Source organism: Vigna unguiculata, chromosome 7 (assembly GCF_037176805.1).
Source record: "Vigna unguiculata cultivar grain cowpea cultivar isolate G323 ecotype 2 chromosome 7, ASM3717680v1, whole genome shotgun sequence".
NCBI lineage: Eukaryota > Viridiplantae > Streptophyta > Magnoliopsida > Fabales > Fabaceae > Vigna > Vigna unguiculata.
The window spans coordinates 39,967,344-39,982,668 of record NC_140798.1 but is presented as its reverse complement, the minus strand read 5'-3'; the positions used below and the strand labels follow the sequence as shown (position 1 = coordinate 39,982,668).

At 26.5% G+C, this 15,325-nt stretch overlaps 1 protein-coding gene across 2 annotated transcripts; it reads left to right on the top strand.

Annotated features, from left to right (window-relative positions):
• Nucleotides 1-9,494: 9,494 nt before the first annotated feature.
• On the top strand, nt 9,495-14,599 carry LOC114189887 (MLO-like protein 6). 2 transcript variants are annotated; one of them, XM_028078608.2, is made up of 15 exons: nt 9,495-9,750; nt 9,833-9,890; nt 9,992-10,152; nt 10,319-10,441; nt 10,917-10,977; nt 11,853-11,941; nt 12,089-12,163; nt 12,252-12,346; nt 12,439-12,488; nt 12,790-12,830; nt 12,924-13,097; nt 13,199-13,234; nt 13,609-13,682; nt 13,820-13,880; nt 13,993-14,599. In XM_028078608.2, exons 1-15 carry the CDS (start codon nt 9,622-9,624, stop codon nt 14,419-14,421), a joined length of 1,656 nt encoding a protein of 551 aa, XP_027934409.2. In that variant the 5' UTR covers nt 9,495-9,621; the 3' UTR covers nt 14,422-14,599. The 2 variants fall into 2 exon arrangements, with proteins under 2 accessions (XP_027934409.2, XP_085532215.1); XM_085676089.1 differs by having other exon boundaries at nt 9,542-9,750; nt 9,971-10,152.
• Nucleotides 14,600-15,325: the final 726 nt, after the last annotated feature.

Sequence of the window (15,325 nt, the reverse complement as noted above, 5' to 3'; positions counted from 1 at the left end):
TGCATGAACTGTGTGCAACGGGTCTGGATAGAATAGAATAAGCAACCTAATCCCACTTGCTTTTTTCTGTTCTTACACAAATGTCCAAAAAGTAAAAATAATGGAAGATGGAATAATCGAATAAGTTCTAAGGTAAGACTTTGATGGCGTGTTTCATCCAAATGGAACATCTATATTCCATCTTAGAACAGAGTTAAACCAGAAAAAAATACTTACAAAAGTAGTAACATTTGATTTCGTTTGAAAGAGTAAGTGCTGAGACAAACCAGAATAATTTTATTATAAAAAACAAAAACAGTACGTACAATTGTAATGCTTCATTTCATTTTATATATCTCAACACTACGTAAAGTTTTTAGAATTTAATTAAAATATACAAACAATGTAATTTTTTACACCGTTATTGAACCATGAATAATCATATAAGATAAGATTCTTGATTTCTGGTGATTATAAAATAATAATTAAGTTAATCTTTAATTACTTAATAATGTAAACAAAATTATAATATGTTACGATTAAATCCAGAATTAAATTAAATTAAATAATGAAAATCACTTGTCTTGACAGTAACCCCAAGATACAAATTCTTCTTTAATTGATTTATTATTGGATGATATTAGGGAATTTCTTTTTCAGGCCATGTTTTCTTTTGCACTTTACTAATATAAATATGAAAATTGGCACTTTACTAATATAAATATGAAAATTGGCACTTTGTCCTTAAAAAAAGAGTTTCAAATTATGTAATTCAAAAGTTAGTTTTTGACATTCGAATTATACAATTTGAAAATAATTTTAACTTCTAGATTATGTAATTTAAATATTTTTTTTACTCTCAAACTATATAATTAAGAAGTTATTTTTAAATTACACAAATTTTCTCATGAAAAAAACTATTACGTACTTTGAAAGTAATTTTTTACTCTCAAATTGAGTAACCCGAAAGTTTTTTTATTTTTTATTTATTTTCAGGTTAGGCAATTTAAAAGTTATTTTTTCATACAAAAGTTTTTTAATTTTGTAATTCAAGTGTCTTCTAAATTGGACAATCCAATTTCCTTTCGTGAAAAAATGATTTTTGAATTATATAATTTAAAGTACTTTTTTGCTTTGAATCCATTCATAACACAAACACAAAAAAGACAGCGATGGCAAAGGGGGTGGTCTACGACAAGGGGGTGACAACGGCAAAGGGAACTTTTGGTCTTTTAACAACCCCTATGAGTGTGCACATGGAAACAATGGGGTGCAGAAAAAACTGGACGTTATATTAATGAAGCTTTTATGGACCTCTTTGTTCAATTCGGCCCAATAGATAAGGTAATGGATTCTAGGGCCTGACCAGTGTGACCTTACCACTTTTCAATTATGAATAGTTTCAGTCTTTATGACTTATCAAATTTTCAAATTAAGTCCTTTATTCAATAACTAACTGATACAAGTTATATATTATTAATTAATATATTAATAATGCATAAAATAGTTAAAGAAAATTTGTTTCTAACGTTATTGCAACATATTTATTTGAATTTACACTATTCAATAATAAATCATATCTCCATTTATCTGAAATATTGGTATTAAGTGAAAAATCTTCATTAAATTAAAAAAAAAGTATGAATTTAATAGGATAAGTTGTAATAATTGAAAGTTATATGAAAGCCTGCCCCGTGGAAGAAGTTTGCAGCACTTTTAGTTTTCATTTTCACCCTTCCCTCTCTCATCTTTCTTCTATTTGGTGCTAGATGCGTGTACAAAAGAAAAATATGATTGTGATAGTTCAAAGTTTTTAAATTATTTTTTATTAGTTTCCTTTCAAATTGGATTTTAATTCTTTGAGTAATTTGTTGTCAATAGTGCAACCTACTTGTTTTTTTTTTCAATTTTATAACACTTACGTAAGTTTCAAGTTTTCCATAATAGATTTTTAATTTGAGTACTAGTTATTTACTTCACTTCTTGATTAATTGAAATTTTTTATTTAAATATTTTCTTATTGTTTTTAATCAATTTTAATGTTTATTTATTCCTTAACTTATATTATGCGTTATACGATTTAAAGCATTGAATATACATTAGAATGTCGATTTAAAACACATCGACTATTACTAAAAATCAAATTAAAAGAATGAAAGAGAAAATAATATATCAAGTACTCAAAATAAAGATAAATATTATATTGCTAGAGTAAAACTTATTTAAATTGTGTATATATGAGTAAATGAGTAATTCACTTCTTCTTTCACTTTTAGTCTAAACTTATATTGGCATAATAGTTAAAGATTTGTTTGAATAAGTTTCTTTAAAAACAGTGGGAGAATCAGGATCTAATTAATGGAAGTTAAAATTCAATAAGGTAAAGTATATTTTTCCTGTAATATACATTGTCAATTTTTGTTAACAAAATATTATTGGTCCTCATGCAATAATTAAATAAACATTTAGGTTTTAATCACACTCAATAATTATGGTGTTAGACGTGAACATAGTGCCAAGTGAAAATTAATATTAGTAACATATTAATATATTATATGTTATGAAAACAGATTCAAAATTTGTGGTGTACTCTCTGCTGTACTTTCAAACTATATTAAAAATAATTTTAATATATTTTTAAATATTAAAACCATTGTATTTTAAAATTTTAATAGAAGAAAAACATCGAAATTTGAAAAATATAATTGATTTAAAAAGGAGTATTTAAAAGCATTACAAAGTATGATAAAAGTGAGAAATTGTAGATGACACTCATCTCTATATATCAATATAACATATAATTTATCTTAAGAGTTAAATATATTTTTAGTCCTTCAAGTTTTTTAGAATTTTGGAATTAATTCCTCAAGTTTTATTAAATTTTGGAATTAGTCTCTTTTCAAAACTTTATACTAATTTAGTCATTCATTTTTATAAATGTGTAAGTTTAGTCATTCTTACCAAATTTTGTTAAATTTATTTAACATTTTAAACGCATTTTATTATAATATTTGAGTTAACATTGACGCAAAAATATGTCAAACGGTGTAAACAATTCAACTACTATCATGAAATGCACTTAAAACATCAGATAAACTTAATAACATTTGGTTAAAATGACTAAATTCACATATTTTTAAAGATGAAGGACTAAATTGATCAAAAATCTTAAAAAAAGATTAATTTCAAAGTTCTCTTAAACTTAAGGGTCCAAAAACATATTTAACCCTTATTTTTATAATGTAACTCGTAACATTTAACTAACTAGTTAATATGTGTGCGAAAACCCAAACAAAACTCGATACTATACATGTTATGTCAGTATTTACTCTATAAATTGTTTACGAATTGTAATAAAACGGAAAATTGTCAATGATTTGAAAAAGTATATAATTTGTTTTAAAAAGTTAGAAAATAGAAGAGAACTGTATACCAATAAAGATTGTAATTCAAAGAATTCTATTATTTTTTTTATCTAATTTGCTTTTCTAACATTAACATAATACAAATGGTTTTGGTTTAACTTGTACGCTTCAGATTAAAAATATAATATTTGTTCTGATAAGAAGAATCTCCACTGTAGACAAGAAGAAAAAGGTAGTGGAGTATCTGTAATTTGATGTAGACAGAAATTAGTTGTTTCTTAACTAAAACTAAAAAAGTGTGTTTATTTATGAGAAAAGAAGTATGAATTAAAAAAAAAATCCTTAAATTGGTGTGGTCTACCACATTAATTATTGGACAAGTGGGTCTTGAAACCGTTGATGTTTGTGTGAAGAAAGAAAAAGTTGTGAAGTGGCAGCAGAACAATTTGACGAGGCAAGTTGCAAAATGCGCATAAGAAGAGAATGATTCAGACTTTTTTGTTGTTGTACGTAGCTATGCAATTAATTTGGTGCTATCTCATACAAGTTTGAGTAGATAAACATCGCTATAGAGTTCATAACTGAATGGGTAAAGTAGCTGAAGTAAGGTACAACAATGGAAAAAGTGTATATGGAAAGAAGGATTATGATATTTTATGTTTTAACTAACATTTGAGATATTTTTTGATCAATGGTGACATGATATATAAGATCAAAGTTGACATGAGTTAACCATATATGTATAAAATTTCACTAGTAGTAGAAATATAGGATTATTCTCTATACATATCAACAATGTAAAGTGAGTTATGGTAGTAGGTAATATATATATATATATATATATATATATATATATATATATATATATATATATATATATATATTATATAAAGGTTAAATTTTGTCACAATTTAAATTCAGTTATAACAAAATTTGGATTAAATTGAAAAATTAAGAATTTTCACATTCAATAATGACACTGACATTGTTATTGTCATATCACACTATATTTGTCATATGATACAAAGTTAGTTTGACACATGTCAATTTTTTTAAAATTATAAAAAAAATTTAAAAATTTACGAGCTAACACGTGATACATATAATTTTGTTACTGCATTACTAACGGAAATAACCTAATTTTAACCATTTTTTAAAAATAAATACTTAGTTGAGACAAATAAAAAGAAGGAGACCTATCTAAGATTTTTTCTATGACATGAGACCAATGAAATAATTTAACTTTTAAATTATAATAACTTATCTTCTTAACTACATTTAGAAATAGAAGTGTGAAAAAGAGACCATGCTAGAAATTTTAATAGATCAATTCATTTAATTACCATATGATATTATTATGAACTACACTTTAAGAGAGAAAATGAAAAAAACAAATACTATAATAGATTGTGATTTCTACATTGATAAACATTAGTTCATATTTGAGTAATATATTTTTTTCTATTTTTTACCTTTTTAAATCATTTATAAAAATTTATTTTTTTATTGATTTATATGTTTTCATATATTTATTAAACGACTATAAAAAAAAAAAACTTTCCTAAAGTTTAGTGCCGAAATTCAACTTCAGATTCACAGACCAATTCTAAAAAGCATTTTATCAATTCAGGTTTGCAAAAGTCAAAGTTGGTAGGGTTTTTTTTCTTATTAATTTTTTTCAACATTTTATTTATATACATATTAATTTTATTTATTTATTTTGTAAACATAAATTAATATTTCCATTACGTCAATTTAACATCAATAACATCAATATTTAAAAATTTTAAATAATTAATTTAAAGAAAATGAAAGATTAAAAACACTGTAACGTTCAAATTTGTTTAAACACAATAACTTGCACAGATTCATCCTAAATTCTTAATCTCCTAATTAACCGTGTATTACTTGTCAAAATCTATAACACCACTATATTTAGGTAAATTCTCAATAAAATCTCCAGAGTCCGAGTTAAATAACACGAACACTTGTAACATCACAATTAAATATCACAAAATATTTTATTACCAAATAATATTCTAATTTATTTTTAAAATTAGGTTTGTAATTCACATATAAAACTTTATAATTATTAAACACAAACCCACTTTTAGTCCATATAATTTTGTGAGAGTGTAATTTCAGTTATTGTAAAATTTCAATAACAAATTTATTTTTAATTTTCTAAAATAAAGTAATTTTATCAAGGATTAAATATGTGTTTTGTCCCTTAATTTTAAGTGAATATTAGAATTAGTCAATTTCGAAATTTTTGATCAATTTAGTCCTTCATCTTTTAAAATACGTGAATTTAGTCATTTTAATATAATTTTGTTAAGTTTATTTAATATTTCAAGTGTGTTTCTTTATAGTATTTGACTTAACATTAAAGTAAAAATGTGTCAAATAATATAAACAATTTAAATATAATCCTGAAATGCATACGAAATATCAATTAAACCTAACAAAATTTGATTAAAATGGCTAAATCTATGTATTTGAGAAAATAAAAAACTAATTTAATCTAAAATTTTAAAAATAAACTAATTCTAAAATTTACTATAAAAAATCAAAAATATATTTAACCAAATACGCCATCTATTTATCAATGGAAAGGTAATACCTATATTAGACTTTATCATTTCAGCTTTGTAGGGTAGAAAAAAGGTCCACGAGCTATCGGATCCTGTATTCCCATAATCTTGGATCTATAAATTTAATTAAACTTTTGATTGGAAAATTAATTACTTAATTAAATAATCTAAAGACATTCTCTGGTCAACTCTTTTTTTTTTCATATACGAAATTAAGGTTTCGTATATATACGTTTGACTGATTACTTAAGAAACTTGAACTCATCGCGTAATCAAATTAGTCTTTATTTACTATTCATTGTTGATATAAAACAAATATAAAAATATATATTTAAAGTATAATTTATTTCTACTTGGAAATAATTTTGTCTTTAACTTGTGGAAACTTTCTACAGAGCTTCTTCTCATTTATGAGTTTTCTATTGACTTAGAAGAGTTGGACGTAAGTGAATTAAAAAATAAGACTTATTCTAATTTATTAAATTTACACTATTATTCTTATATCGATTTTTCCAATAATGAATACTAATATTCAATAAGAAAAGGACCTAACCCTAAAACTAGACCAAGAAATTTGTGATGTCAATATAACGTGTTAGGCTTGTAAGAAACATGCCCTTTGTGGACCCCACAGTACAACATGTTGCCTCGATACAATTCACACCGAACAATTTTAGGTTATTTTTCAATTTTTTATAACAACAAATATTTTATTTTGGTGAAAAGTCAAGACATGCTCATTAAATAGTTAGTTTCCTTAACCATTTCTATTTTTGAACAATTTTATCTTCGACCACTTACTTTTCATCTTCTTTTATTTTATGTTTGATTTTAAGTTAAAAGTTATAAAGAATTGTCAAGTTTTTAATAAAAAAAAAATTAGATGACTACTTTAATTACTTGTTAAATTATTAATTTTTTTCTTCAAAAATTTATAGAATTGCCCATTCATTTGTATATTTTTGTAATTACTTCTCAACTCCCCCGTCAATATTTTTCTTTTTCCAAACTCGTGTATTTACTATCATTGAAAATCCTAAAAATTGTCTATATATTTGACATTATATTATCACCCTATAGTGACTAATGGTGGCAAATAATCCACCAATAAAAAATCTTGAATCACTAAATAAATGAGTTCATTTCTAATGTAGTTTTTTAATTTTAATCCTATATTGTACTACTAAAAAAGCTCATATTTCCTATCAATTTTATTTTAATTTTTTTTAGGAATACTTATAAAATTTTTTATGAAAAAAAATTGCAGGAAATTGCTGTCAATTTTTTTTTTGTAAAATATTTTGTATAAAACACTTTTCACAACAAATTTTGTAAGAAATACTTGCAAATTTTATAATTTTGTAAGAAATAATTGCGTATGAAGAAATTACCTACCAATTAAAATTTTTAGAAAAATTAATAGGAAAAAGTCTTTTCTTGTAATTTTTTTTAACAAATATACAAGAAAATTTCCATATAATATGAAAATTTATAGTATTGTTAATATAAAAAATAGTACACCCTGGAGGGGTTATAGTAGCCACAAAAATTAACAAACTAGCTGGTCCACAAAAAATGATAGTGTTTTATGTGGAAGGTGACTTTAAGGAATCAATAGATAAACGAGATTGTAGGTATGAAACAATTCAAAAAGTATTTTAGAAAAGAGTTAAGAAAAATATTACAACAAATATTATGAAACAAATAATTAAAACATAGATGATCATGAACACAATTAAAAGGTTAAAAGAATAAATAACATATTCAAATAAGTTGTTATAGGCTTTATCATATTATAGCGTAACACAGGCGCTATTGTACCTGTGTGTATACATTTTTTAAATATGCGTGATATTATATTAATAGGTGATAATATTATAATGTTATTAAGTTAATATATATATATATATATATATATATATATATATATATATTAAAATTATATTTATTAAAAATAAAGTGAAATATATCATAACAGATAAAAGAATAACCATTGATAAATAAAGAAGAAGAGAAGAAATAGAAACATCTGATTTTATAAAAAATTGTAAAAGTAACAGTCAATTTTTAAAAATTTAATAAATTATTATATTTAAAGGGGTAAAATCGGTATTTTAAAAAGTGGACACAAAAAAGAGAATCCCTTTATATATTGTTATAGATACTATAAATACATAAGCAAATCTTTCAACCACATGCAATTTATATTGTTTATTGTTGAAGCGTTTGATCATGAAATGGATCCAAGAAATTCAAAGAACCATGAAGTTATAAAATGACAAGTTACAAAAGAAGGATAACGATGTGAAACAATACATAAGGAGACTTTTATCAATGAAGACAATGAAAAATTAGTAACATCTATATCATTGTATGTAAGAAAAATTCTCCCTTTTGATGTATATATTTGATTTTCAATTTATCTTTTAAGTAATTTTTTAAATTAAACAATTAATGTATCAATTTAAGTGACATTTTTAAACTTCATTATTTTTTTAATATTTAACCATTTTTAAAAATAAAATAACTAATTTTAATAAAAAAATTATTTGCAAAATAAATAATAAAATTGTAAAAATTATGGATATTTACTTTTATAATTATAATAATAAAAATAGTTTTATTACAAATATATATATATATATATATATATATATATATATATATATATATATATTATCATGTATGTTAGATTCATTTAATTACATGTTAAGAATAATTTTTTTTTCTATAGTTTAAGATGGTCAATTTGCACGAGGTGATCATGGTAAATTCACGATTAATCTTAAGATAATTATTATTATTTTTTTTTAAATTGACATGCATGACATTGCAAATATAAATAATGACCTTAACTTTTTAAACCGATATACATTGTTTAATGATATTTTGAAGGAGAAACTCCACTCATTTTATCAATATACGCATCATATTACATATACATCATATTACATATATAGGAAGAATAACACATATTTGAAATACATTTACAAGAAATAACATACATTAATGAATGATAAATTGATCGAGAACATCAAACTATAACTTGATTTAAATTTAGCACATTTTGAGACATTATGATTATATATATAAATTGAAATTAATTTGAACTATTTCATGCTACTTATTTTTCAAAATATTTATGAATTTAAAATAATAAAATAAGGCGTTGTATGAATAATTTACCAATAAAAATTTAGTATAATTGCGTACATGAATATAACAAAGTGGGACCTAAAAAATTGAGTAAAAAAAAAGTCCAGCAGTGTAATACTTAATATAGTACACTGTTTTTATTCTATTATTTTATTTTGATCGGTTTTCATCGTTGCGGTTAGATTGCGGCAGTGAGTCACTGGTAACAAGAGTTCACAACTTTTTCCTCATTTTTTCAATCATTTTTGTGAATAAGAAAAGAGTTTAATAAAGACTGTTCCTCTTATCCTTTTTTGACCGATTACTGGTTTGAACTTGTCAAAGTCTTCCTTTCGTTGAAAATGATGCTTCAACACGCTCTTTCAGCTTGCATGCTTCTATATGTATATATATAACCGCTATAGTACAAGCAATTCCCAACCCTATCATCGGTCTCCAAAAAAATTGGTTTTGAACCACACACACTCTTCTCTTCAAACAAAACAAAACAAAACAAAACTTGGTCTGAGTCTTGCAGAGACCAAAACATGGGCGATGGCGAAGAAGTTCTACAGAGGAAGTTGGAGACAACTCCTACATGGGTTATTGCAATTGTGTGCTTTGTCATGCTCGCTATTTCAATCCTCATTGAACATAGTATTGAAGAACTCGGAAAGGTATATAGCTTCACAAAAACCACCTTCTGCATCTTATATATACTGTTATCCCTGATCTCTTGCGGTTTTGTAATTGCAACAGTGGTTGAAAAAGAAACACAAAAAGCCTCTTCATGAAGCGCTGGAAAAGGTTAAAGGAGGTACTAATTAATTAATTAATTAATTAATTAATGATTAATTCAGTGTCTAGAAGATCCTGTTGCTTAATCTAATTGAAAAGCTATATAAATTGTGTGTTTAGAGCTTATGCTGCTGGGATTCATATCCTTTCTCCTAGTGGTGTTTGAAGATCGAATTACTTCTATCTGCATCTCAGAAACTGTTGCTTCCACTTGGAATCCTTGTGATTCTGATTATAAGAGTAAAGGTCCAGAAGATTATGTTGACAAATGCGCAAAAAAAGTAAGCACAATTAATACACTCTCATATATTTTTTGTTTGTTTGTTTAACTTTAATGGTAATTAATTGACTTTCATTTCATGAAAAGAGGAGGGACCAGACACTGTAAATTTCCAACAGAGGTTGTTTTGTTTCTACAAAGTTTGATTTTGTTTTGGTGTTTTGCAGTATAAAGGCAAAGTTGCTTTTATGTCTAAATATGGGATTCACCAGCTCCATATATTCGTCTTTGTGCTTGCTATTTTTCACATCCTACAGTGCATCATCACACTCACTTTGGGTAGAACTAAGGTACTCTCATCTTATTTCCTACCATCTAAAATTGGGTAGTCATCTGGTATCTATTTTCATTTGTTAGTTTAATATCAATTTTTAAAAATATATCAATTGAATCTTAATTTTTAAAAATGTCTTAGATTTTTTTTAGCAAAAAATTATTAACACCGTCAACGATATTAATATTTAAAATGATATACAAAATTAAGTATTGATATTTATATTAAAAATTATGAATTAAGTTAACGGATCTAGCAAGAAATCTGATTAAGACATTTGTTTTAAAAATTGAAATTAGATTAACACATTTTTAAAGACAAGTATCAAACTGACACGTATGAACAAAAGTGAGTATCATTGTTATCATTCGACTGATTAAATTTTTTCTTTTAATCTTTGTATTGTTATTTTTCTTTTAAAAATAACATTTTTTAGAAAAAAAATAAATTGTTTTGCGTGTCTGAATGATTTTGGTTTTTGTGGTATGCAGATGTCAGTATGGAGGAAGTGGGAAGACGAAACGAAGAGTCTTGAACATCAGTTCTACCATGGTAACACGACACTCCACAGAGAGTTAAAATCTGAAACAAAATATCTTAATGAATTAAAAACATTATAGTTTGTATCTATGGCTTTAAGTGTGAAATGTACTAGGCAACACACGTCACATCATAAATAAATGTCTTCAAAATCTTAATTGCATGGAGGTTGTTGACTTATCTACCTATGGATATTACCGACAAAAAAATAATAATTAAGGCCTGTCAGTGTTAAAACCTTTTTTTTTTCCCAGTAACAGTATTTGTTTTTTGAGTTCTGGTGGATTTCATTTTAACTAGTAATTTTTTTTTCAACTGTTAAACGTGATTGAAATTAATTTTAAATGAAAAAGTATGTCCCAGTATAAAATTGATTGCTTTTGTTAACTGAAAAACCTTTTAAAAGATGTGTTAATTAGTTTATCTTTTTTTGACAATAACTTCTCTTGTCTGAATCACATGTCAAGCTCAAACGTTGTTCTTATTATTACTCTACCCATTTACGATAATTAGGTCATGTTGATTTAATTTCTGAAGGGATTATGTATAGATTTTTCTCACTAAAATATTCTTAATAATTTATACAAAATATTGAATAATTAAAATAAATATATTTAATATCTTTACGGAATTATTAATACTTTTTTTTTGGTTACGGAATTGATAAAAAATATCTTTAGAAGGTTAAAAAAAGATTCAAATGTAAAAGTACTCCTAAAATGAATATTTTTTTTAATATAATAAATGTTCTTTATCTTTGTTTCCTTAACTCATTTTCTAAAGTGTGTCTACGTTGTGGCAGAAAAGGATTTATTACTAACTTTCATGAGTATATTTAAGAAATATTAGCCATGTTTTTGAAACTCTTTTTCATTTGTGCATTGCAGATCCTGAGAGGTTCAGGTTTGCCAGGGATACAACGTTTGGACGAAGGCACTTGAACTCATGGAGCAAATCACCAATTTTATTATGGATAGTGAGTACACAAATATGATACATACATTCATGAATAGACTCATAAATTTCTTACATTGTTGTTCCAAGATACATTCTGAATTTCAAGAACATGGTTTGTTATTTGTGACACAAATTTCACGAGACCTTTGTATTTTTCTCCAATCAGGTTAGCTTCTGCAGACAGTTCTATGGATCAGTTAATAAAGTTGATTATATGGCATTACGGCATGGATTCATAGTGGTGAGTTTGTTTTCACAAAAATATGTTCTATAGTTCGATATTTTTGCTGAAAAGGATATCATAATTGAACTAAGCTACGTAATTTTAGGCACATTTGACTCCAGCAAGTGAGACAAAATTTGACTTCCAGAACTATATCAAGAGAACACTTGATGAGGATTTTGCAGTAGTTGTGGGAATAAGGTAAGAATATCATCCAATGTTTTGCTCTCCTTTCTGCCTCTAGCCTCTTACCTTACCAATTTAAGCTGAACCATGTTTTTTTGTTCTTGCAGTCCAACTATTTGGTTATTTGCTGTGCTGACTCTGCTCACATATACTAATGGTAAGCCCTGTTCAAACATCGAAACCAGTTTTAATATAACACATGAAGTCATGCGTAATTGATGTTGCTAAAAGTTGAATCAATATGGGTCTGATCGTGAATTATTTGCACCATTTTCATGCACAATGTTTGTAGAATTCAATAGATACAAGATTATACAGCTACATATTTTCTTACAGTTTTCAAATTGGAATGCTCTGGTGCACCTAAAACTTGATTATTACTAGACTAGAAACAGTATTAGGTGCTCTTTATATTGTAGTTTGTTTTATTAATGATAATTTTTGTTGTATATGGACAGGGTGGTATTCTTATTTGTGGCTACCATTTATCCCACTAATTGTAAGCAAAAAAACCACTCATTCTGCTTATGTTGTCAATCTACATTTTATTCAATTGAACTTGTCATAATAACGTTTAATGTGAATCATGTAGACAATCTTGTTGGTGGGAACAAAGCTACAAATGATCATAACAGATATGGCACTAAGGATTCAAGATAGGGGGGAAGTGGTCAAGGGTGCACCAGTGGTTGAGCCAGGAGATGAATTGTTCTGGTTCAATCGCCCTCGCCTCGTTCTTTTTCTGATTCATCTTGTTCTGTTTCAGGTAAATCTAGTGATTTATTTTCTTATGATTAAACAAACTGTCAAAATGAAGTATTCCAATTCTTGTGTACTGAAATAGTTGTGCTTGGTTCTGTGCTGCAGAATGCATTTCAGTTGGCGTTTTTTGCTTGGAGCACAGTAAGTATTTCATCTTGATCAACTTTCCTAAAGTTTTTGCTTCATTGGACCATTATATTTTGCTATACAACATTGAAGAGAGAAAAGTTGCAGGATTGCATAGACCATGCTTTGTTCTTGAATCTGTACCGTAAAAGAATTTGCTTACAATAAATAGAAAGGAAAATCTATCAGTACTAGAAATCAGGAACAACCTTTCGGAACCTCAAATTGTTAGGGAAAAAAACCAAAGAATAGTTCTAACTAATGAATAAAGCAAACCCAATAGCCTAAAAGAGCTAATACCTTCAAGTCAAGAGAATTGAGACTATTATGCAGCATTTAGCCTAAAAGAAGTAAATTTTTTCTAACTTTGCATCTTTTTTTTGTTACAGTACGACAATGGGTTCAAAATAAACTCTTGCTTTCACCGAACTGCCGCAGATATCGTCATTAGACTTACAATGGGGTAAGTTCACTTCATTTTCCAAAGCTGCATTGAAAAATCACTGGTACATTTGACTTGTATTGAAGATAATTCAACACACTTTTGCTGTGTTATATACTCGAGTGTGTGTAACCTAATAAGAAAATGAAACTTTGCAGGGTTCTCACCCAAGTTCTATGCAGCTACGTGACTTTGCCTCTTTATGCTCTAGTCACACAAGTAAGATACAGGAACATTATATTAAATTCAGTCTTTGTTTATCAATATAATAAACCAACACCATAATAATGGTGGCACTTATTTTCTTTTGTTTTTTGGTGGCATTATATAGATGGGTTCTACCATGAAACCCACCATCTTCAAAGATAACGTGGCATCAGCACTAAAGAACTGGCATCACACTGCTAAGAAGCATCTCAAACACAACAAGGATTCAACTTCTAACACACCATTCTCAAGCAGACCAGGAACTCCAACTCATGGCATGTCTCCAGTGCACCTGCTTCACAAGCACCCTAGACACAGTGATAGTCCATTAGTTTCTCCAAGAACATCCAACTATGAAAATAATCAATGGGATGTTGAAGGGTCACATTCCCCAAGCCACCATGCAAGAGATGTTGATCATGAAGAGACCATGCAGATGCAGCCTCCAGCAGCAGAATTGCCTCCTATTCGAACTCAACATGAAATCAACATTGCTTTATCTGAATTTTCATTTGGGAGGGGACGCAACCCTGGTAGAACAGATGAGTATTAGGAACATTTCCTTGTATTATAGCTTCAACACATATCCAACACGTCTTTGTTGTAAGTAAAAGGAAGCATTGCTTTTGAGGATTGAAATGAAAGTGATGAAGTAAATTTTCTTCGCACAACATGATTTGTTACTTGATTACATTTCTTGTATAAGATGGAGTTTCACTTTCACTGTGTAACATACTTTTTCTCTGTCTCTAACTAAGATGATTAATATTGTTGATCAAATTCGAAGAAATGTGTGAGGTGATCAGTTTGAAAAACTGGCCAAAGCTCAATATTACATATATTCGATACCTTCAATCACTTTTTTGTTCATGATGTAAATTTAATCGATTAACAATTGAATTTCATTACTTTATTTTAATGATAATATATAAATCAGATTTAGTATGATTTAACTTTTTTTTATCTATAATAAATGTTTATATACTTTAAAATAAAATATTATATGTTAAACTTGACTCATATAATCATTTTTTATATAATAAAAAATTGGAATATTACTTTAGTTTAAAATTTAAAAAAGGTATTAAAAATGTAATTTGAATAATAAATCCAATGTATATATTAAAAAAAAAATTAACAAGCTAATTGACCAAATTATTAGTCGAGGGATTTTAATTAGTCCCATGTAATCCAAAAAGGGAAAAACATACAGAAAAAAAAACTTGAAAGAGCATTTTTCAATTAAGTACTCAATTCATAATATTTTACCATCCTCAGGTATCAATAATTTCAAATTTCTTTTAGAATACTAATTTTTATGTTTTTTCTCCATTATAACGATAATCTCACACTTTTTTTTCCCTCCTTTCCTCTCTCTATGATGTATAAGTAACATTTTTCTTTCAAGTAATTTTGTTTATTTAATCATAAGTAGGCGTTACCCAAATGAGGAATAA